We start from the raw sequence: 21,757 nt of genomic DNA on the forward strand, positions 1-21,757 counted from the left end.
TGAGGCATTCCAGTCCTCCGCCTAAATTATTTGAAGGCCAGCACATCTTTAAAAATGAACCTACTTGAGTTACAGATTTATTGATTAAGATCTTGCAAATGGAAAAACAACTTTGCTGTGAGCTAAGAAATCTCAAACTTCCATTTTCTGGTTCAAGTTGCAGTGATAACCATAATGTTAACATAATGTTAACTTCTTTGTGTAAAATGTTGTGTTATTTAAACCAAAATTCTTTCCTTTGGAATTGAGAGCAAACTACTGAGAGGACAAGAAATTTGTATCATGATACACCTAACTCAAGAATTCCCATGTTTTTTTTCCCACAATCATATAACACATTTTTTTACTTCATATTTTTCCATTACTAGATTTTGTCATCTTAACATTAGATCACAATAATTATTTGGGTTTAAGACCAGTTCAAAGAAAGGGACAATGTAATATCTCTCAACATCAGCTGAAAAGATTGTCTGGTCATGTACTCACTAACAACAGCCTACTCATCCAGTGAGGAACATTAACTAATGTACGTCTGGAGAGGGACTCTTCATTAGGGACTGTAGCGACAGGACAAGGGGAAATGGGCTAAAACTTAAACAGTGGAAGGTCAGGTTAGATACAAGGAAGAAGTTCTTTCCTGTGAGGGTGGTGAGGCACTGGCACAGGGTGCCCAAGGGTGTTGTGAATGCCCCATCCCTGGTAGTGTTCAAGGCCAGGGTGGACAGTCTTGGGTGACATGGTTTAGTGTGAGGTGTTGGAACTAGATGATCTTAAAGTCCCTTCCAACCCAAACCACTCTATGATTCTATGACCTTTGAACCTTAGCTTTCAAATGTTTCTTCCTTCTCCCAGTATTTGGGCTTCACTCTTGATTACCAGGATTTAGAAACTTAGAACAAGAGAAAGAATTCTGAGCTGCCTTCCAAGCTCACTTTGCCTGTAAACACGTATTTGACATTTTCTGTTATTTCACATACTGCTGCACTGATATGCCAAATAAAAAGGAGGTCTGGTTTAATTATCAGGGTTCAGCTTCCATCACATCTGCTGTGGCAACTGTATTAAACTTCAGTGTAATAGCTAGAAGAGCAGAAATGCAGCATCCATCAGAATATGAGAACAATTTCCATGTTTTTCTTTTTTATTTAACCACGTAAGTACATTTCAACAGTTGGCATAAACTTCATAAAAATACAGTTCCTTTTTGTGCTGTAACACTAAGTCACAATGTTTATATAAAGATTTCCTCCCCCCTCTTCCTTGAATTCAATTAACATTTTAAAAAGTGACTTCCCAAAAGCCCTTTTTGTGATAGTTTCCTTATAGAAATGTTTCCAAAATCTATTCTGTAAAAGTTAAAAAGCTAATGCATTTTCAGCCATTCTCCCTCGCCCTCTCAATAAAACAGATCTCTAAAAAAATAAGTCTTAGAATACTCATCAGTTGTTACACTACTACTTTATCATAGGATCCCATTTAATTGATACTGATACAGGCATGACGGATGCTATTCCTATAGCATCTAATATTGCTAGATGCTAGTAGGGCTAAAAAGACCAGTCACACCAATAGACTGATGTCTGAACCAAAGAAAAACAAGTGAAAACAAAACCAAGACATGAATGATACATAGAGAAACACTCGACTTTAGAAGTAGAATGACACTTACTGTGATACTTCTCAATGGCAATAAACACACACAAATTCTACCAAGTCAGTTACAGGACTGGGTACCTCGGAAAGTGAATCCTCTATTACCTAGAATATTGGTGTGACACCAAGATGACAGGAAAACTGCACAACCACTCTAACAGAGTTGGAGCAATTATACCCACAGAACTGACTACACCCATACCACAAACTGGGTTAAATTTCATTCCTCTTTAATGCTGATGATAAAATCCAGGTAGGACCTATTACACAGGGAAAGAAAATAGGGCATGAATTTTGAAGGTAATTTCTCATCAAGTTAGGCGCTGAAGGTCTAGTTAAGGCAGTGAAGGATTTATTTTAGAATCTTTCTAAGGCTATGACAGATTTTTCCTGAATAAAGCATTTTCCCTTAAAAATGTCATGTATGTTATGCCAGCTTATCCTGAATGCATAAGAATGCTAAAAATCCTTGGACACTGAGAAGCTAAACTATTGCTCACTGCAAATATTACCCTTATTAGTCATCTTTTTTAATATCAATAAGATTCCAAGAACATGCACCTAAATAATGAAGTTTCAAGTCTGCCTACAAATTTTTCTCCATTTCAAAAGCAAGCTTAAAAGCATTTGTTAAGTGGTTTAAAATGATGAATGTTCTTAATCCTCTCAAAGAAAACATGTATTTCTGTCAGACATGACTAGTGAAACTACGTGACTTTTAAGAGAATTTCTAGTATCACCTTGCCCAGAAGGGAGACAGGTAATGCAAGTGACATGAGAAATGTGATGCCAGATGCTATAGCACCATTCCTTTGTTCCTAGCTGCTAGCACCAAAGCTTTAAACAAACCTGCTTTGCTAAGACATTCTGACAGTCCCATTTCACAATAGCATTGGTTTTGAGAATGGAGTTACTTTCCATAGCTACTTTTAACTCTTTTTGGATCAGTGTTAAATAAAATGTGCAAACACATAATCATTTGCATAGCAAATCTCAAGGGACTGACCCTGAAATAGAAACCCAAACTGTTAGGTTTAAGATATTTCTATAATCAGAATTCACTTAAAATGGCAAAAAAAAAAAAAATACACATTTTTCCATTTTAAGTCTAGTAGAAAAGGTATTTCTGATTTAGAATTCTTACAGTTACTACTTTAAAAAGCTGAAAGACTGGTGGCTCTTTGCATTGAAATGTTATTCCCTTGGAATCTTTAAGACTCTGTAGTTGCTGTTTTCAAATACTGTGAAGAAATATGGCCTGGAATCCTTGCTCATAAGGGTACATAAAGGAATTCTGCCGCTATTAGCAGGATCTTCAACATCCCAAATTTCAGGCATACTGCAGCCAGGCCTGGAAAACAGATGAATAAGAAAAAGGAAGAAATGCCATCAAAACCCATACAGTTTGGGGGGGGGAAGTCTGCTTTTGTGGTGATAAAATTATTAAGAATCAATGTGGAGGAGGAAGCTCATAAACCAACTCAAATTATACAATATACATTACCCAGGACCCTTACAACCTCCTTTAAAATGGAGGGTGCTGCCCACACTCAGTATTTCTAAATAAAACTCAGGAAATAAAACCACCTTCAAAAAAAGTAGTGACTCTTTCCTTTTAGCCAACATCAATTCCCTGCAGAGTTATCTTTCAAAGGAAGAACTGCAGAGAATTTCCTAATTTTGTCAAAGATAACAGCAAAGAAGTAGAAGAGATTCTAAATGCAAACAAAACAAAATCAAAAATCCAAAGTAATCATGTTCTAAAGGACAAAAAGGGAAAGGTAGGGTTAGGGAGGAACAGAGCTTTTCCTTAAGGACAGCTTAAATGTGACAAAATTTGCAGTGACAAGCAATCGCCATAATATTTTGGTGCTGGAGCTGTCTTTTATTCTGCACCTTTTATTCATACTAGGCTTTCATTATATACACACACATCAGTTCTTGCCATCACAATGACTTGTTTCCTTTGTGAATCTCTTCTGTATTTTACACTGAAGTTTACACGCAGCGCAGCTTTCAGCTGCACACAAAGACCACAGGGTTGCTAATGTAGGTAAGTTAATTATGCTTATTAATATCTGGACAAAATGTGTTTTGGACACTTTAATAAAGCACAGATCAACATTGCAAAGCTCCAGCAAATCTTGGACTATGTATCTGAGCAGCACCTCATTCTTGTTAGAGAGAGATAACTCACTTTTTTCTGCTTACACACAATGACTCTTCCAGAATGTAGTAATTTGCTCCTAGTTTTATCAATCCCCTTTTTACATCTTTTGCAGGTTTTCGACTGTACATGGAATACACTACTTTAGTTCTGGCCCTTCAAAAAGAGAAATACAGAAGTTAGCTAGCAACACAGCATGAAAACAGAAGCTCTGACTTTAGGCTGGGCAGGAAGGCTTTTCATTTCACAAGACAACTAAGCTAAAACAAAGTTTAAATTAATAGTGCCATTTGCTTTAACGTGATCATTTCTTCACAAATATGATTCCAAGAACAATGTATACAGCCCTGCAACTTTTTTTTCTTTTTTATGTAGCAGGAGACAACTTTGTAACAAGATCCATAGTTACTGTGAACAGAAAGTGTAAAAATGTTAAAGGAATGCATTCTCCATATAATATTCAAGGCTAGGAATGACCTTGCTTGGACTGGTGATCAGAAGAAGTCATCTGCCCAGAGTCTCCACAAAAGGTCATATTCATCACCCTTGTTTGGACATTTTTAAAGGCAGAGTGCAAGCCCCGATGTCTGCCTATGCTGAATCAAGCAAAATCATCACTTATAAACACTGATCCTGTTTGTATTACCAAACTATATCTGCCTTTGATTGTGCAAAGCATGACATTGTTGACTCCTGTTCATTTTCTGATACTGTCTCACCTCTACTTTACTTTCCCCAAACATGCCCTGCCTTGTATTTTCGTCATAGAATATTTCAGTTGGAAGGGACCTACAGTGATCATCTAGTCCAACTGCCTGACCAGTTCAGAGCTAACCAAAAGTTAAACCAGTTAATGACAAAGACAGCTCTAAGGACCTTAGGCATGTAAAACTAATCCTCTCCTTTATCCCCCTCTATCTTGTTTTCTTGTTGCATTTTTGGTTTTGGTTTTGTTTGTTGTTGCTTTTAACCAATTTTATGAAATTACCAAAAAATAATGCTATGATAAAAAAAATATTTAACAAAAGAAATGAATGACCTTTAAATTTAAATTTAGAAAATAAAGTACAAAACTCAGTAATTCCATTACAAAATTTCAGTTTCAATTCATTTTAATAATTTAATAATTATATATATTACCATGAAAAAATTGACAACTAAGCACAGAAAGCTGGAAGGAATAATTCAACTGCCTACCTTGAGGGGGAAAAAAAAAAAAAAAAAAAAAAAAAAAATCAAGTCTGTCCGCAATGTCAGGAGTAACTAGAATGGAGAAAGGATGTAACAGTACACATTAGTTCCAGTTCCATAATTATACCTTGATTTTTTTTGCCGGTAGGTTGCAAACCATATCTATCCTACAGTATAGCCTTTCTGATAAACACAAATCCTGAAGAAACACTGCATGGTTTTTTTTGAGTCTGACTAAAATTACAAATAGAATTCTACGGGGTTTGAATAAATCTTACAATACAACATCAAAACATTCCTACTGTACATCAAAATTAAGATAGTGAATAGCAAATAAAAAGAAATCCTCAACTTCAAAATTTACCTTAATCCTGCATCTTCATAGTGAGGATGATTTACAATAGGACGAAGTGTAGACAATTTAACACTTGCCATGGTGGGCATTGCTCCTGCAAAAACTGCATCTGAAATACAGAATGAAAGGCATGTTTGAAATGAAGAATCAAGCAGTAAAAGCAGAGAAGCAACCTTCAATATCTTAATGGTAATCCTGTAGAAAAACCCAACCATTAAGAGGGTAGGGTACTCATTAGATAACATCTAAGAACAGAGATCTAATACATCTTTTTTTCTTGAATGGGTAGAGTAACATATTCATTATGATAGTAAATGGGGAATATCGTAAATTATTCAATAGTTTACCTTGTCTGGTATTGACTTTTATCCACTCTAAAAGTTCCTCCTGTGGCAAGTTGCTAAATTCTCCCATGATGTTCCACTGAGTTTGAAGGTTTGCTGATCCCTCTATAGCCATCAATGCTAAAATAGCAAAGACCAACGTTTTGGGCTGGATTTTACAGAAGAGCCATCCAAACAACTGGAATGCAAGCACCAATTAATTCTAGACAACAATTCTGCAATGTTGTATGTAGTACAACTCATTTTTATTTCTCTATAAGAAACCTAACATATATTATAATATGAAACATCTCTGCTATTGCTTCTCCACTAAACTTCGGTGAGATCTCATAACTATTCATATTTACCGAGTGTAGGGCACTGTATTTGTAATTGTAAAAGCCAAAAAGACAATGTAGCTTTTAAAGTTGTATTTTATATGTCAAATTCTGCAACTAAAGATGATTCAATAATGCTAACTACACTTCTACAGTTTCTATCTCCTATTTACATCAAGAGTTCCTACCTGTAGTACATGGATTAGAGATCGTATTACAAATTTCCAAAAACATCAGAAAAGCAGACTTTGGGGATATAAGGTTAATGTTGCTTTATTGCCTACTCTTCCATTTCTTGAACTGAGCAAAAACTCATAAATATGTGAAATGAATAGTTAATTACAAAAGCAGTAAGATGGAAAGAGCTGTGAAAACACAGTGTAAACAGTCATACAATGTTTGCATAAAATCAATAGTCAATAAAAACTTGCAATGGTACAGAAGTGTAAATACAGTAAAATCTAGTGAATGACTCCCTATGAACAAGCTCAATACACAGCATTTCAACCCCTATAATAATGCAATTGGACAAATTGCATAAAACATGACATTTGCTTCATCTGGGGAGAGGGGCAAACAGAACTTGTGTAACCACATTTTTGAACAAGCAATATAATCTGGTTTATTTCTAACTGGCACACTCAGATTCAGCAATTACACACACAGATATTTGCTTTCAGATATATATCTGGGTAATACTATAAGTAGTGAGATAGCTATAGGATCAAAAACAGACCTTACCTGTTTTGAACACACCAAGGAAGCCATAACACATAGATGTGGCGTCAAAAACAGTTTCAGTCTCATGATTAAAATAGCTAGGACACTGTATGCCAACAGCTGCAGTGCATGGTACACCAGCTGCAAAAAAAACCCAACAAACACACAGAAACAGAATATTTGCATACTTTTCATTTGTGTAAGGACAAACATTAACAATAAACGCAAAAGAAGCTGAAGAAATAGCTAGCTACGCAAAAGAGTTTAAAACATAAGCAGGCAATAACATACGTAACATTTCTTGTATAACCTCTTTATAGAGGCAAAGAGACCTTGCCATTTAATACCTAAAATACCTAAGTATGGAATGGAAGAAGCAAATAAAATCATCCTTGGTAATCACACAATCACAGGCAGCTTCCTTTAGTATTTTCAGAAATGGTTAAACAGCATCAGAGATCTCGCCACTCTTAACATTGAACTTAGAACTTCCACAAGTGCTGTGGTAAATCAGAGATAAAAGCACTGATTGCAAAAATGGCTCTGATTATCACATTTTGAATGGCACGAGACTCCCATAGCACAAACCACAAATAAACTGCTGCTAAGAACATTTTACATTGTCCTCACTCACTTACTTGCAAATAAAGAAACCACATAAGAGATCTACCATTCAATTATATTTCACAGAATCCTAGGGATGGGTTGGAAGGGACCTTTAAAGGTCATCTAGTCCAACCTCCCTGCACCTTCCACAGGCACGGACACCTTCCACTAGACCTGGTTTCTCTAAGCTCCGTCCAACCAGGCCTTGAACACTGCCAGGGATGGGGCAGCCACAGCTTCTCTGGGCACCCTGCACCAGTGTCTCACTATCCTCATCATAACAAATATTTTTGTTGTATCTCGTCTAAATCTACCCTCTGATAGTTTAAAACCATTATGTTTTGTCGTATCAAAACAGGCTCTGTTACAAAAGCCTGTCCCTATCTTTCTTATAAGCTCCCTTTAAGTACTGAAAGATAGCAGTAAGTTCCCCCTCTCTTCCCCAGGCTGAACCAGCCCAGCACTCTCAGCCTCTCTCCAGAACAGAGCTGCTCCAGCCCTTGCAGGATCTCCATGAGCTCCTCTGGACCTGCTCCAACAGGTCCAGGTCTTTCCTGTGCCGAGGACTCCAGAGCTGGATGCAGTACATTTTTTGGCATAATTTTATCAAAAGAACCACATGTAGAATCCTTTTCACCATGGCATGTCTCAAGACCGAATTTTAACATCTCATGTGAAAACCCGGTAAAGGAATCAGTCTTCTCAGTCTATACTGGGAAAATGAAAAGTCCAGTCTAAGTTCAACATCTTTCTGTATTGCCACAGCAAAAGTCCAAGACCCCTCTCTTGCGCTGGCATCCCATCATTAAGTAGTATATTTCTTTTTGTTAAACGTTCCAGAGTTATTCTGGTGACATACCAGACCCAGAGGGAATAAAAGATACTAATAACTTAGCTTCAAATAAACCACGTATCGGCATCAGACTACTGCAATCTGTATTTCAATACTGGAATATCTGCATTAACACACAAATGAAATTGTATAGAAAAAGAATCTTACCTCACCCTGGTTAAAACGTTCCTCTCTGAATGAAAAACAGAAAACCACATTATTTATGTACTACAGAAGCCCTGGTTTTATTTTGAAGTCATCTATAGTGGCTCTAAAAGAGTAAGTTAATCCAGTAAGCATAAATCAATACCTGCACAGATTATGTTTTTTCCCCTCTATAACAAGCTTTGAAATACATTGCAAATCAATTAACTATCTTCCTCAATACCTATATCTATTTGGAAAAATTTGGAAAACTGGAATTAATTTTAGCAGCTTTTTAATGGCTTCCATTCATTATTTTATCTATAGAACATCTTATTTAGAAAATTAAATCTCAGCAGTGTAAAACAGGCAGAGCACTGGTACCAAAAGTAGAGTCACTTATTTACCCAGGTACTATATAGATTGATTTTGGATTCTCAGAAGGAAATACAAATGTGAAGAGTCAAAATCAAGTATACTTGTTCTTCAAAAACATGTGTGAAGACAGGATGCTGAATCCTGCTCCCATCTGTGGAAATTTTGGTAACAGTCATTAGACGATGGAAAGCAGAAATGACCAAAATGGTCAGTGATAGGGAAATGACAACATTCAATCAGACAAACTGATTGCTCTTGATCACAGCACCAACAAATGACACCAAATGGCTGTGACAGGTAGAGCATGGGTTACAGATAGTTAGAAAATAAGAGATCTGTTAGGATCCCTTCCTAAAAATGAAACTCAGGTATCTTTATAACCAGGAAAGAAAAAATTAATGGGGAAGAATTCTCATTCACTGATTACAGGAGAAAAGCAAACAGGCACATAAATAAATATTGATTTAGGAAGAGAGCAGAAAAAGTATTACATAGAAAATCTGGGGAGAAGAGGGTTAAGATGTCTAAAACTAAGTTAAGCAGCTAAACTTACTTTTAGACATCCTATAAGAAATACTATGTAAGAGTATATCCAAACCATTCAGTGACTGAACTATACATAATTAACCTTTGAAAAAGGACCAACATAATGTGGAACTATGAATTATTTATCAGACAGGGAATCAAATGTCCAGCAGTTAATTCAGTTTTACACTGGAAAAGAAAACAATATTTACCTTTCACATTGGCCTGCCTGAGATAAGGACCACGTAAGATGTTTAATTGCCTGAAGAAAACGAGAGCCAACAACAAGTATGAATAAACTTTCAAAAGCATTCTAAAGCTTCTGAAGCATTTTCAACGTTTGCTACATTAAATTACACCTGAGTAATCTCATTTGGAAGATAATGGCGAGATAAAAGGCATGCAATGTTTTAGTTGAAACTTCTTTTTGAGGATGTTTAATTAGCTAGGCGGTTAGCAGTTATCCCATCTGTTCCTGTATAAACTGTAAGCTGTTTTTACACAGATTATACATAATCAAATTTACAAAAACAGTTATAAACTTCAGTTATAACACTCATCAGCATAAGTGACAAAATTCTGGGGGGCACTTAACATCAAAGCAAGTTTTACCACTGACTCAGGACTGAACCTCTGTCGAAATTTATGAAAAGAGAACACAGAAATTTAAGTAGATATTTTTGAAACCGTGCATTTTATATAACTGCATTGGGTTTACATGGTAAGGTTTTGGCAGCAGAGGGGCTGCAGGGATGGCTTCTGTGTGTCAGAGCCAGCTTCAAAACAGATCTACCAATGGCCAAAGCTGAGCTCATCAGTTGACGCTGGTGATTTCTCTGTTGATAACACATTTAAGAAAAGATTAAAAATACTGTGCAGCAGCTTTATGAGACAGCAGTGGGAAAAATGGGACAGAAACAACCCTGAAGACACCAAGGTCAATGAAGGAGGTCCAGGTGCCAGAGCAGAGGTTCCCCTGCATCTTTTGGAGACCACAGTGATGCAGATTTTCCCCCTACAGCCCATGGAGGACCATGGTGGAGCAGATGACCACCCTGCAGCTTGTGGAGGACCACATGCCGGAGCAGGTGGACATGCCCTGAAGGAAGCTGAAACCCATGGAGAGCCCAGCTCCTGGAATGAATTGCAGCTCCTGGCAGGAATTGCAGCTCTTGGAGAGGAGCTCACACAGGAGCAGGTTTTCTGGCAGGAGCAGCAACTTGTGAGGGACACATATTGGAGCAGTCTGTTCCTGAAGAACTGTACCCTATGAAAAGCACCCTTGCTGGAGCAGTTCTTCAAAGACTTGCAACCTGTGGAAGAGGCCCACTGAGCCTGGGAAGAAGGGGGTGGGGATGAAGGGAAGCTGGTTTATGTTTGATTTTTGTTTTTTCAGAATCCTAATCTATTTTTAACTGACAATAAATTAAATTCATTTTCCCCCATTCAAGTCTGTCTTGCTCATGACATTAAATCAGTGAGTGATCTCCTTGTCCTTTTTCAACTTTTTTTTTTTTTCCCCTGAGGATGGGGAATAAGAACACTGCTTGGAAGGCACCAAGCCACCACATTTTAACTTCTTCCCATCTCAAAGTATGTAATGATCCCTTCAAAACAATCAGAAAAGTAAATTCAAGGTAAAGGTGATTCATTAAATCAATCACTTACCCTTTTGATGATTACCCCCAAAACCACCAGAACAACTGGCAATAGCAGAGTCTTTGTGTACCTTACTGGAGTCTGTGATGGAAATAAACTGCATTAATTGCTTCCCATTCACCTATAATTACTTCAATGGTAATTTTAAAGAAAACTATATAGAGTTCTTCCTTCAGTAATATGTAAAATTAAATATTCAGCAAGAACAAAGCAAGCTTAAAGAAATTCAAATCACACCAGAGGTCATAATACTAATTATACTAGGGTCATTAGCAAATTATTCCCAGTTCTCTGGCAAGCCATCCAAAGACTGAAAAGCAGTTGTATCTCATCTGAATTTGAGTGCTATGTGTTGAAATTTAGACTGCTTATAGGTTATGCCTATCTAGATAGTGATGAACTAAGAAAAGTCTACTAACGTTAAGAAACTAGGATGCTTTTCTGTAATCTAAAACTACCACACAAGATCTTTGCAGCTCTCAGTTCATTTTCAATATACTAAAAACCAGCTCCCAACAGCCACATCAAATCTGAAGTAACCTTTCATATATCCCTGAGCAAGCACTTCTTTCATTCAAACAAGCACGCTTCTTAGATCCACACTCAAAACTTGGTTTTGGTTTTATTTCATTTAAAAGAAATCAAACCAGTTAAGTTTAGCTTATGTCCAATAATTTTTCTAATTTCATGACTAAGGACTTGAACTTATGATGGCAGTAGGAGGTTATGGCTCTCAGATGTTTTAAGTTATGACTTTAGAACAAGAAGTTCCCTCTTCCATAATCATTTATTTGATCTAATTACTAATTACCTCTTTTTCCATGAAGTCAAACTCTGCAGCACAAGTATACATCAATGTATCGAAATCCTTGTAGCCAATAAATTTAGATTTTAATATGTTTCCTATGTGAGCCTGGGAGGATATATGGGGGGAGGGGGGAAAAGAAGAAAGAAAAAAAGATGCAGTAAGCAAAACCTGACCTGTTTACCACAACAAAGTACTTTAAATATATATGAGAAACATTTTTAATTAGAACAGAAGTTTGTGTCATTTACAACATTATTATAGAAACATCAAAAATCTATTAAATGACATCTTCGAGTGTAACACAGGTTGGACTGTGTTAAGTAAAAAGGAGAAAACAGCAGAAAAAGGCTGTTACCATTGCAACTGGGTTCAACAATAATTATGCATACTCCTATTTTAAGGTACAAGCTTCCCATCTTTTGCCCCTGATGCATATCTGTACACAGGCTTTTAACAGTAGCATCTGACAATTAAGAGGCTGAAGTGAAGCAAGGAGCCCTAGTTACAACAAGCAATTCAAAAGCGTCTTAAAAATTAGCTTCAGAGGAAAGTGAACGAAGAAATTGTGTAAATAAATAAAGGTGTAGGTAGAAGATACCCAAAACAAAGCTCTCTAAATCCGGATTTAAAAACAAACACACCAGAGTGCTTACTAACGCATGACTAAAAACATTTGTCTTTATACAAACTGTGGTAATAACACCTAAAAGTAATAATATATAGCAAATGAGAAAGCAAATATGCAATCCTTCTCCCATTTATGCAAAACAAATCTTGGGATTTCAGGAAAGTGTATCAATAAGATGCCAATTCAGAGTTAAACATTTTTTGGAAGACACCAAACAGATACTCAGATAACTTACATCATCAGCTATTCCAAACACTAAGGAAGTTAGGGATTTCAAGGTGACTGTCCCAAATAACCAGGCGCATCCTTCAATGACCTTAAAAAATATATATATATATTCAGAATGAAATGAACATGTCTCAACAAACTTCTAAAAAACATTCCTTTTAAAAGGCTCATTAAATTTAGCTACTAGTTACAAATTCCCCTATATTATCACCAATAAACACAATCATTCCTAACCAATTACACTCCCCAAACTTCAGTACTCTTGAGTGTTTTAATGGTTTATTTGTATTTTCTATTACAGATGAAATAATGTTGTGCAACTGATTTATATTATGGCTGTACTGCTGCACACAGCACTGTAGCAGAGGTGGTACCATAGTTAACTTTAAGTAGGGGCAGCCTAACTCTCAATTCTGTTTCACATACACCAGTGTGTAGGGATTACTTCTCACAGTAAGCTCTCCATATTATCAGGCTGTACTACTCTGGTCATTCAACTCACTAGAAGAATTTGCAGATTTATAGTACCTTCTCAAGATAATCTCAAGTTAGAATTTGAAGAAAGTATAAAGCAAGTATCTAGAGTTACTAATAAACCAGAAGTCAATTCCTGTATTTCACTAAAACAAAAAAGCCATATTCTGAAATTCAAAAGATAGGAAATTCCTTACCCATACATAGACTTCTCTTCTGCTGCTTTTCAAGACTTTTGGACTCAATTCAAGAATTCCCTAATAATAAAACCAATGTACATTTTCAGGTATCATATAGTAACAAGATATTCCAGTACCCTGGATAAGAGGCTTTTTTCTGTTTCTTGTACCACACAGCTACTTATTAACCCCCCCTACATAATTAATACAAACAAAATATGAATATATAATATCATGATTTCACCCTGCACAGGCAAAATACACTACAATAAAATCTCTTACTGCAGTTTATATACAATTAATGGAAGACTACTCTTCTCCTTAACGAGTACGATTCTGTATTACACAGTTCTAAGCTTCTTTAAATCAAAGCCGATGGGAAACTGAATTATATCTGCTGCTACAGGCCAACCTTATTGGAGAGGCAACAAGAAACAGAAATGGAGATGATTTAGAATCATAGAATAGTTAGGGTTGGGAAGGGCCTTAAGATCATCTAGTTCCAAACCCCCTGCCATGGGCAGGGACACCTCATGCTAAATCATATCACCCAAGGCCTCGTCCAACCTGGTCTTGAACACCACCAGGGATGGAGCATTCACAACCTCCCTGGGCAACCTATTCCAGTGCCTCACCACCCTAACAGGAAAGAATTTCCTTCTTATATCCAATCTAAACTTCCCTGTTTAAGTTTTAACCCGTTGCCCCTTGTCCTATCACTACATTCCCTAATGAAGAGTCCCTCCCCAGCATCCCTACAGGCCCCCTTCAGATACTGGAAGGCTGCTATGAGGTCTCCACGCAGCCTTCTCTTCTCCAGGCTGAACAGCCCCAACTTCCTCAGCCTGTCTTCATACGGGAGGTGCTCCAGTTCCCTGATCATCCTCATGGCCCTTCTCTGGACTTGTTCCAACAGTTCCATGTCCTTTTTATGTTGAGGACACCAGAACTGCACACAATACTCCAGGTGAGGTCTCACAAGAGCAGAGTAGAGGGGCAGGATCACCTCCTTCGACCTGCTGGTCATGCTCCTTTTGATGCGGCCCAGGATACGGTTGGCTTTCTGGGCTGCAAGCGCACACTGAAGCCAGCTCATGTTCATTTACTCATCAACCAACACCCCCAAGTCCTTCTCTGCAGGGCTGCTCTGAATCTCTTCTCTGCCCAACCTGCAGCTGTGTCTGGGATTGCTCCGACCCAGGTGTAGGACCTTGCACTTGGCATGGTTAAACTCCATGAGGTTGGCATCAGCCCACCTCACAAGCGTGTCAAGGTCCCTCTGGATGGCATTCCTTCCCTCCAGCATATCAACCGAACCACACAGCTTGGTGTCATCAGCAAACTTGCTGAGGGCGCACTCAATCCCACTGTCCATGTCAGCAGCGAAGATTTTAAACAAGACCAGTCCCAGCACCGATCCCTGAGGGACCCCACTCGTTACTGGTCTCCAGCCGGACATTGAGCCATTGACCACAACTCTTTGTGTGCAGCCATCCAGCCAGTTCTTTATCCACCGAGTGGTCCATCCATCAAATTGATGTCTCTCCAATTTAGAGATTTGTGATTTATGATTTGTAGTACGCTAAACTAGATGTGTCCACAAAACCTTATCTCCTATTTCCTATGTACATAAATCCCTTAAGAGAACCTATAGGAAACTGAAAGAGGTTGAGGGTTCCTATTTAAGGAAAAATTAAGATACTGAATTATTAGATGATGAGCCTTCAGTGAGTAATTCCACTAACAGGGTAGTATGACTCAGCAGTTTTTAATAGTCTTGAACAAGTTTTCATCATTTGTCCTGCATTTCTGTTTTAACAATCAGTAAAGAAGCATTTAAACTTGTCCTCGCTTATGTTCTTGTCTCCCAATTACTCTGGTCAAGAATATATACGTGACAAATTTTAAATTTTTATAAAAAGAGGAGAAATATAATAACAAGAGAACTGAGCCTGAAGCAGTCCTGGAGCCAGGCTGAGAGAACTGGGCTGGTTCAGCCTTCAGAAGAGAAGGCTCCTTAAGGGGAGACCTCAGAGCAGCTCCAGTGCCTAAAGGGGCTACAAGAAACCTGGAGAGGGGCTTTGGACAAGGGCCTGTAGGGACAGGACAAGGGGGAATGGCTTTAACCTGACAGAAGGGAGACTAAGATGAGTTCTCAGGCAGAAGTTCTTCCCTGTGAGGGTGCTGAAGCACTGGCACAGAGTGCCCAGAGAAGCTGTGGCTGCCCCATCCCTGGCAGTGTTCAAGGCCAGGTTGGACGGGGCTTAGAGCAACCTGCTCTAGTGGAAGGTGTCCCTGCCCATGGCAGGGGGTTGGAACTGTGTGAACTTTAAGCTCCCTTCCAACACAAGCCATTCCATGACTCCAACATTAACTTAATTTCTCTTATGAAGAGGTCTTGGTATAAAAACATGTTTTTTTAAATTAGTATTTACCCATTCATAAACTATCTTGTAAGTATAATTCTGTTTCTCATGTGAAAGATTTCTCAACTATCTATCTGGTAATGCAGCAGTTTCACATTTTACATCAACACATACATAACAGTACAGCACTACAGTCTTAGTGTGTTAAATGATTTTTTTTTCTTAACTTACCCAGATAACTACTAAAGATGCAGCATAATATGATGTCAATAACATTGAATTACCAAACATCAGAATAAAACACACTACAAGAGCTACCTGAAAGAAAATAAAAATAATTAGATTTAACATAGAAAAGGGTAGAATTTCCCAATTATAACATTTACCCTGTATCAACAGCTTTCAATTTAAAGACACCTACTTCACAGCAAGTGCAAGCCTGATATTTCAGTGTACAGAATTGGTCTGTAAAAAATGATTATAAGGACTTCATGGCAACAGGTAGCCAAGTGTAGATTATTATGCTAACTTATATTTTAGAAGTACTTAAGAAACAAAAAGACTCGATCATAAGACTAGTTCACCTTAAGTGATACAACAGCTACAGTTTTGAAGTTATTCCTAACATACTCAGTAAATTACCGAGTTATTTCTCCATCCTGTTTGTTATCTTTCGGAATCCTGTCCAGACACAGAAATGATGAATAAAATGTTTGTTGTCTTCTTTCTTCCAAACCAAGATGCATATATTTAACATATATTCTTCACCAAAGGCAAGGAAGCAGCACTCTGATTATACACAATTATATGAGGTTGAAAGTCAAGGCTGTTATACAACTTTTATCTGTCATCCTGATCTCCTATTGTGCTTTCTTTTTAACAGAAAGCAAGCTGAATTACATTTTCTATCTTGGAGAGCAAAATCAACGATCAATCTGTCTTCTACACAGAGGAATAAAGAAAAAGAATGTAGTTACTTTTAAAATATGCAAGCTTTTCTCTTCCCCTCCTCACATAGGCTTTCATTTTCCACGCAAAAGGGGGGGTGACTGCAAAAACTAAAACCACCACAAAACACAGACTGGCAGTGTACACAGCCTCATTAAGCTTTCTCTGTGATACAACCTAACTGCCTAACTATCTGAAAAGTGGCTTTTTATGACACTTTGGCACCAAAAATATGATACAGCTATTGACATAAGCGGAAAGGCTTAAGTATTTCATCCTGCTTCTGTCAGAAGATTATTAAACTAAGATGATTATTTGCAAGTTTTCCTGGCAAATCTGACTGGGAACAAGCATTTGGTGTTCCAGGTTTATATCAGAAAGATAGAACTTGCCACTTCCTTTATTTTATCATTTCCTATATTTCAAAATACATTTGAAAACATATGAAATACCATTTAGCTCAAAGCTTTTCTGTGGTAAACATTCTCTTTTTTTGCTGAGTTTGCAAGTAATCTCACTTTAAACAGCAAAACTTGTAGCAAAACTTGTGATTATCTTAACATTAAGCCTGAAAATCAGATAATTATGCAGAAACTTGCATACTTTTTACTTATCTTCCCTTGCTTTCTCACCCATTTATGAAAAAACGGTTTTCCCTCAGACTAATAGTTTATCTTCTTTGTCCTCCTTTCTAAACATCTCCCCAGCCACAATGCCTCTGAATGGTCAAGACTACAGTAGTCTTCCAAGTCCAATTTTAGTTGGGGTTCTTCTCTAATTTTGACTCAATAACACCTTATTATCTCGTTTCTGCTAACCTATGGTCTGAGATGAAAGCTGCCTTTTCTACCTTTTATTGCTCACGCTTAATTACTTGGTCTGTTTTCTAGTGCATTGCTTGAGACAGTATCTCCAAGTCCATGAATAGAGACAGAAAGGAGAGAAAAATATTTCTACACATCTTTTAGGTTGGCAGGCTTTCTGGAGTTCAAAAAACCCTGTGCACCACAGGGATCCTAGTTTCTGACACTGTGATATAAATATGCGTAAGATCAAATATTCATATACAGGCCCCTCCATCCCTTATTATTGTGTCTTTTCAACCACCTTGCAACTAAGGAAAACACTGCAGACAAACAGGGTCTTTTGGTGTTCTGACCTATTTGAGGGGATTTAAGTTTTTTAAAAAGCATTACCATATGAGCAGCAAGTATCTTCTGTAATTTGCAGGAGTCAATATAACCCATAATACACACAGCAAATAATGAAGCTATCTAGAATCAAAAGTGAAAGAGACATTAAAAAAATCTGCAGTGGTATACACATTCATACAAAAATGAAAGATTATTGAAACAATCGTTAACTATTCATACTGAAAAGGGATTACTCAAAGAATCATTAACTTTTTTTGCTACTTTTTTGCTAAGTACTTATAAAAACCTAAGTCACCGAAGCACAGCACTAAAACATCATCTTTCACCCTTAGATGTAAAAAAGCCAACCAAACAACCAAAACTCCCCAAACAAGCAAAAGAACCTTTCATCAACATTTTTTAGCCCTAACTTTTCAGCAAAGTATAGGAATATCTATAATTTGCTGTTGAGAAAAATGAGATTCATTGATTAGACGGCTTAGTTGTTGTGAATGCTCTGTGCCTGGCAGTGTTCAAGGCCAGGCTGGAGGGGGTCTTGGCTCACATGGTTTAGTGTGTGGTGTCCCTGCCCACAGCAGGGGGATTGGAACTAAATGGTCCTTTCCAAACCTAACTACTCTATGATTCTAATAAAAGCCACCTGGGAAATTAATGACATTATGAATCTGCAATTTCAAACTTCAGGCCCAGCATTTGAACACGTTACAGTGATAACTTTCTCACAATATTTTACAGAATTTAATGGCTTCCTCTTCTGCAGTTAGAAAACTTTCATATTGCAGCATATATTGATTGTCCAAAGTTGTCAACTCAAGCCAGGCAACATCCAAGTAAGACAGACAAATGAAAAGGGATGGAGACATAGACAGATTTCAATCAATGGGCTATATTTCAATCAGTTTGAACACTAAAAAAAGTGTGCTATATGACAGTATCCTTCTGTGCACATTAGCATTTGCTGTATTTCAACACTTGCTAAAGTTATCTCAACTGTTTAAGCTCTCAGACACTAATATTATCCCACTATTGACAGGCTCATCAAAATTAAATAGGAAATCATGCAAAATCATGCCAGATATTACATGCCATGCAAACATTGCGCCATTTAAAAATTTAGAACAGCCTAAAGAGATCCAAGATCAATGCCTTTTTTATTTCTGTATTTCAATATACTAAGTTTGTTCTTGTTCTAATACACTGATCTCAGGCTGGTGGCTGCTTTTAAGGGAAAAGTAAATTTTCTGCTCCTAGAAACAGAATGCTGAGTGGTGTAAATGGTCAATTTTTAAGTTTTAGACTAGAAAAATATTGATGTGCTAAATGGTGTGAATTTTCCCTGAGAGCAAAAATGAAATCTGGCTAAAAGGAAAGCATCCATATAGTTGTGAATCCAGTGGCTGTCTGTCCATGACAGTCAATTTGCCTAGATAAAACAAAGAGGTGAATATAATCTTACCTGTGTTAGAAGAACAAACTGAGCAAACTGCCAGGGAAGCATGAAAAAGATATTAGAAACACACAGTGCAATCAAGCTTCCTGTATTAATATTCGGAATCCTTGGGAAAAAGAGACAGAACAGGCATCAGTAAGTAAAATTACACAGGTGTTTGCACATTATTGAAAAGTACAGTTGAGACTGCAACAAAACCAAAGTTACCTTGGAACTTAGCTAGCAATTGCGATCAACCACAACACTGTTCAAGTAAATCTAATATTCATTCTCCATCAGTTTCTAAAAATAATAGTTCTGATGCTTAACATTTCTTAACTATTAAATCTCTCGTTACCAAAAAAGCCTTCTCCTGGCAGCATGCAATACAGCAGGCCAACCTATGTCACTTGCAGCTGTCCACCTACAGGCATGTCACCACCATTCCCATTTCAGCTGGGATCGTAACTGCTCTCAGAACAGTCTGCATTTGAAAGCAATTTCACTCCTCTGTCTCCCATTTCTTCCATATTTACATATTTTTTAAAGCATCTTTTACAAAACCTCAAGATTAACTTCTATTGGAAGTCATGCTGAGCATGAGTCTAATGCATTAAGTAACACGTTATACAAATGTGATACAAGCCATAGGAATAATGGAGAATGTAAGTTCTAGTCTCTGTTCCAAAGATAGTTCCTATACTTCATTGGAATACTGCTATACATTAAACAGAGCTGCTCTTGATGCAGGAATTGTAATTGAGAAACAGGAAGTTAAAATGTTTTATCCCTTCTTTCGAACCTTGCTCTGAAATGCTTAGATTAATATCTACTTTTCATCAATATGCAAGCCCAACTACTATTTATGTATCAAGATTTGAAGAACAGGAGTGACTATCTAATCCAGAAGTGTCATAATTATAGGTACAAAATATATGTGCTCTGACCACCCTAACTTAAAGTGTAACTTCCTCAGATTCTGTTTGACCTCACAATATAGCATTAAATGAACAGATATAACATCTAGCAATCCCTCTACAAATCCTCAAAATATTTTTCTACACAGTATGTAGCTTTTCCTCACCTAAAAACCACAAGTTAGTGACAACCAGGAAATATTTTTCGTTTAATCATCAATAACTACAAATCAGTATGAGCTAATAAAAGGAAAAACTGGGTCTACAAGTACAATGTTCATCTAAATCATAAATATTTTGCAGATCTGATGCAATGGAGCTGGTGGAAAAGCCCTCAAGTATTAACTATCATGCTTATTTTTCAAAACAGAGGCAAGACAATAACGCAATCACGTTGCAAGCCAGAAACAAGGGAAAAGCAGGGCTAAGAACTCAAGAGCATCCCTGCATTAATGTAATTAGGTTGCTCTAAATCATTGAACTAATTAGACTAGTTAGTCAGAAAACCGTACAAACATACTAGCTTATGAGCGCCTATAGTATTCTCTGTTGCATAGCATAGGCGTATTCTAGAGTGCAACCAACATACCACTCTCCAAGAGGCACAAAACCAATTGATGGAGTATCAGCTTGTTTCTCATGGGAAGGAAGTGACATCAACCAAACATTCTGATTTTTAGTTTAGATACGTATTTGTCAACACAGTAATTCTGATTTTTATTTTAATCATGTCTTCAAGTTGCAAAGTTTTTTCCTTTTAATAAGTGAGTAATATGACTGCAGTTCTACTGGTGCAGCGTCTGCAATGTAACAGCCACAGGAAAGTTTCTATGTTAATAATATCATTGCTATAGCACACAGAGGCACTTATATAAATGCATTGAAATAAATGTCTTATGACATTCAACATTTTAAATAATTGTAAAGAGCTAAGTAGTACCTGAGGATATAGGTCAAGAGCAACATCTGAAGCACAAGGAATGGGTATGAGAAACTTTCACGAAGAGGTGGAGTCCACATGACACGAGTGCCCTAAAAATAAGAACTGGGTTAGACGATAACAGTTGCTGCTACATTTCCATAAAACAATGCATTTGTATATCAGAAAGATGGACTACAGATACTTCAATTAAAAAAAAAAAAAAAACCAACACACAAGCTACATCAGATTTTGCTCACAAACTTAAAAAAACCCTCAAGCCAGGAAGCATAAAAGAGAAGGAAAAAGGAAGCAGCTTCCAGACTCGAGGTCTCTGATGCTCTGTTTAATTAAAATAGATCACTGCTGTTCCAAAATTAAATGTGGCAGCTAGAGAACATCCAAGAAAAAAGCCAGAACAGCAGCTGCTTGTCCCTGCTTCTACTGAAACTAACAACTCACTCATGAAATGAAAACCATTCTCAAATTCAGGCAGTTACTTGCCACACTTAGATGGAGAAAGTGTGTGGAGAGAGGAAGTGAAGGATAAACCAACATACTCTTCATTATAGGTTATAAACATTTCACATTTCTACTAGTAAAAGCACAGGAAGTGTAATATCCAAAGCTGCCCTTCAAAAGCATGCAGGTAGAATTTAACACATGAAATTAAGCTCTTACAGATATTATACTAACTTGCCTACTTTGCTTTTTAACCCTAATACAACAAAGCATAATACAATGAAGTCAACTGAAAAGCCTTTTTCTTTTTTCATTCATTTCTTGGGGTTCATGGCAAATGGCTATAACTATCAT

General features: G+C 37.2%; 1 protein-coding gene across 3 annotated transcripts in view; it reads right to left on the minus strand.

Moving 5' to 3' along the window:
* Positions 1 to 1,123: 1,123 nt before the first annotated feature.
* Positions 1,124 to 21,757, minus strand: part of DPY19L1 (dpy-19 like C-mannosyltransferase 1) — a 43,040-nt gene continuing 22,406 nt past the window's right edge. For all 3 annotated transcript variants that reach the window (XM_062625525.1, XM_062625526.1, XM_062625527.1), the window contains exons 9-23: positions 20,963 to 21,054; positions 19,133 to 19,232; positions 17,719 to 17,796; positions 15,806 to 15,892; positions 13,227 to 13,286; positions 12,563 to 12,643; positions 11,703 to 11,804; positions 10,901 to 10,972; positions 9,445 to 9,494; positions 8,354 to 8,378; positions 6,769 to 6,888; positions 5,714 to 5,888; positions 5,376 to 5,475; positions 3,851 to 3,976; positions 1,124 to 3,004 (exon numbers count right to left, since the gene is read on the minus strand). In XM_062625525.1, coding sequence (XP_062481509.1) covers positions 2,848 to 3,004; positions 3,851 to 3,976; positions 5,376 to 5,475; positions 5,714 to 5,888; positions 6,769 to 6,888; positions 8,354 to 8,378; positions 9,445 to 9,494; positions 10,901 to 10,972; positions 11,703 to 11,804; positions 12,563 to 12,643; positions 13,227 to 13,286; positions 15,806 to 15,892; positions 17,719 to 17,796; positions 19,133 to 19,232; positions 20,963 to 21,054 — 1,425 coding nt within the window. In that variant the 3' untranslated portion in view covers positions 1,124 to 2,847. The remainder of the gene's footprint in view (positions 3,005 to 3,850; positions 3,977 to 5,375; positions 5,476 to 5,713; positions 5,889 to 6,768; positions 6,889 to 8,353; positions 8,379 to 9,444; positions 9,495 to 10,900; positions 10,973 to 11,702; positions 11,805 to 12,562; positions 12,644 to 13,226; positions 13,287 to 15,805; positions 15,893 to 17,718; positions 17,797 to 19,132; positions 19,233 to 20,962; positions 21,055 to 21,757) is intronic.

The sequence above is a fragment of the Pezoporus occidentalis genome, unplaced genomic scaffold (genome assembly GCF_034315485.1).
Source record: "Pezoporus occidentalis ecotype Australia unplaced genomic scaffold, CSIRO_AGI_Poc_V1 ctg28, whole genome shotgun sequence".
Classification (NCBI taxonomy): Eukaryota; Metazoa; Chordata; class Aves; order Psittaciformes; family Psittacidae; genus Pezoporus; species Pezoporus occidentalis.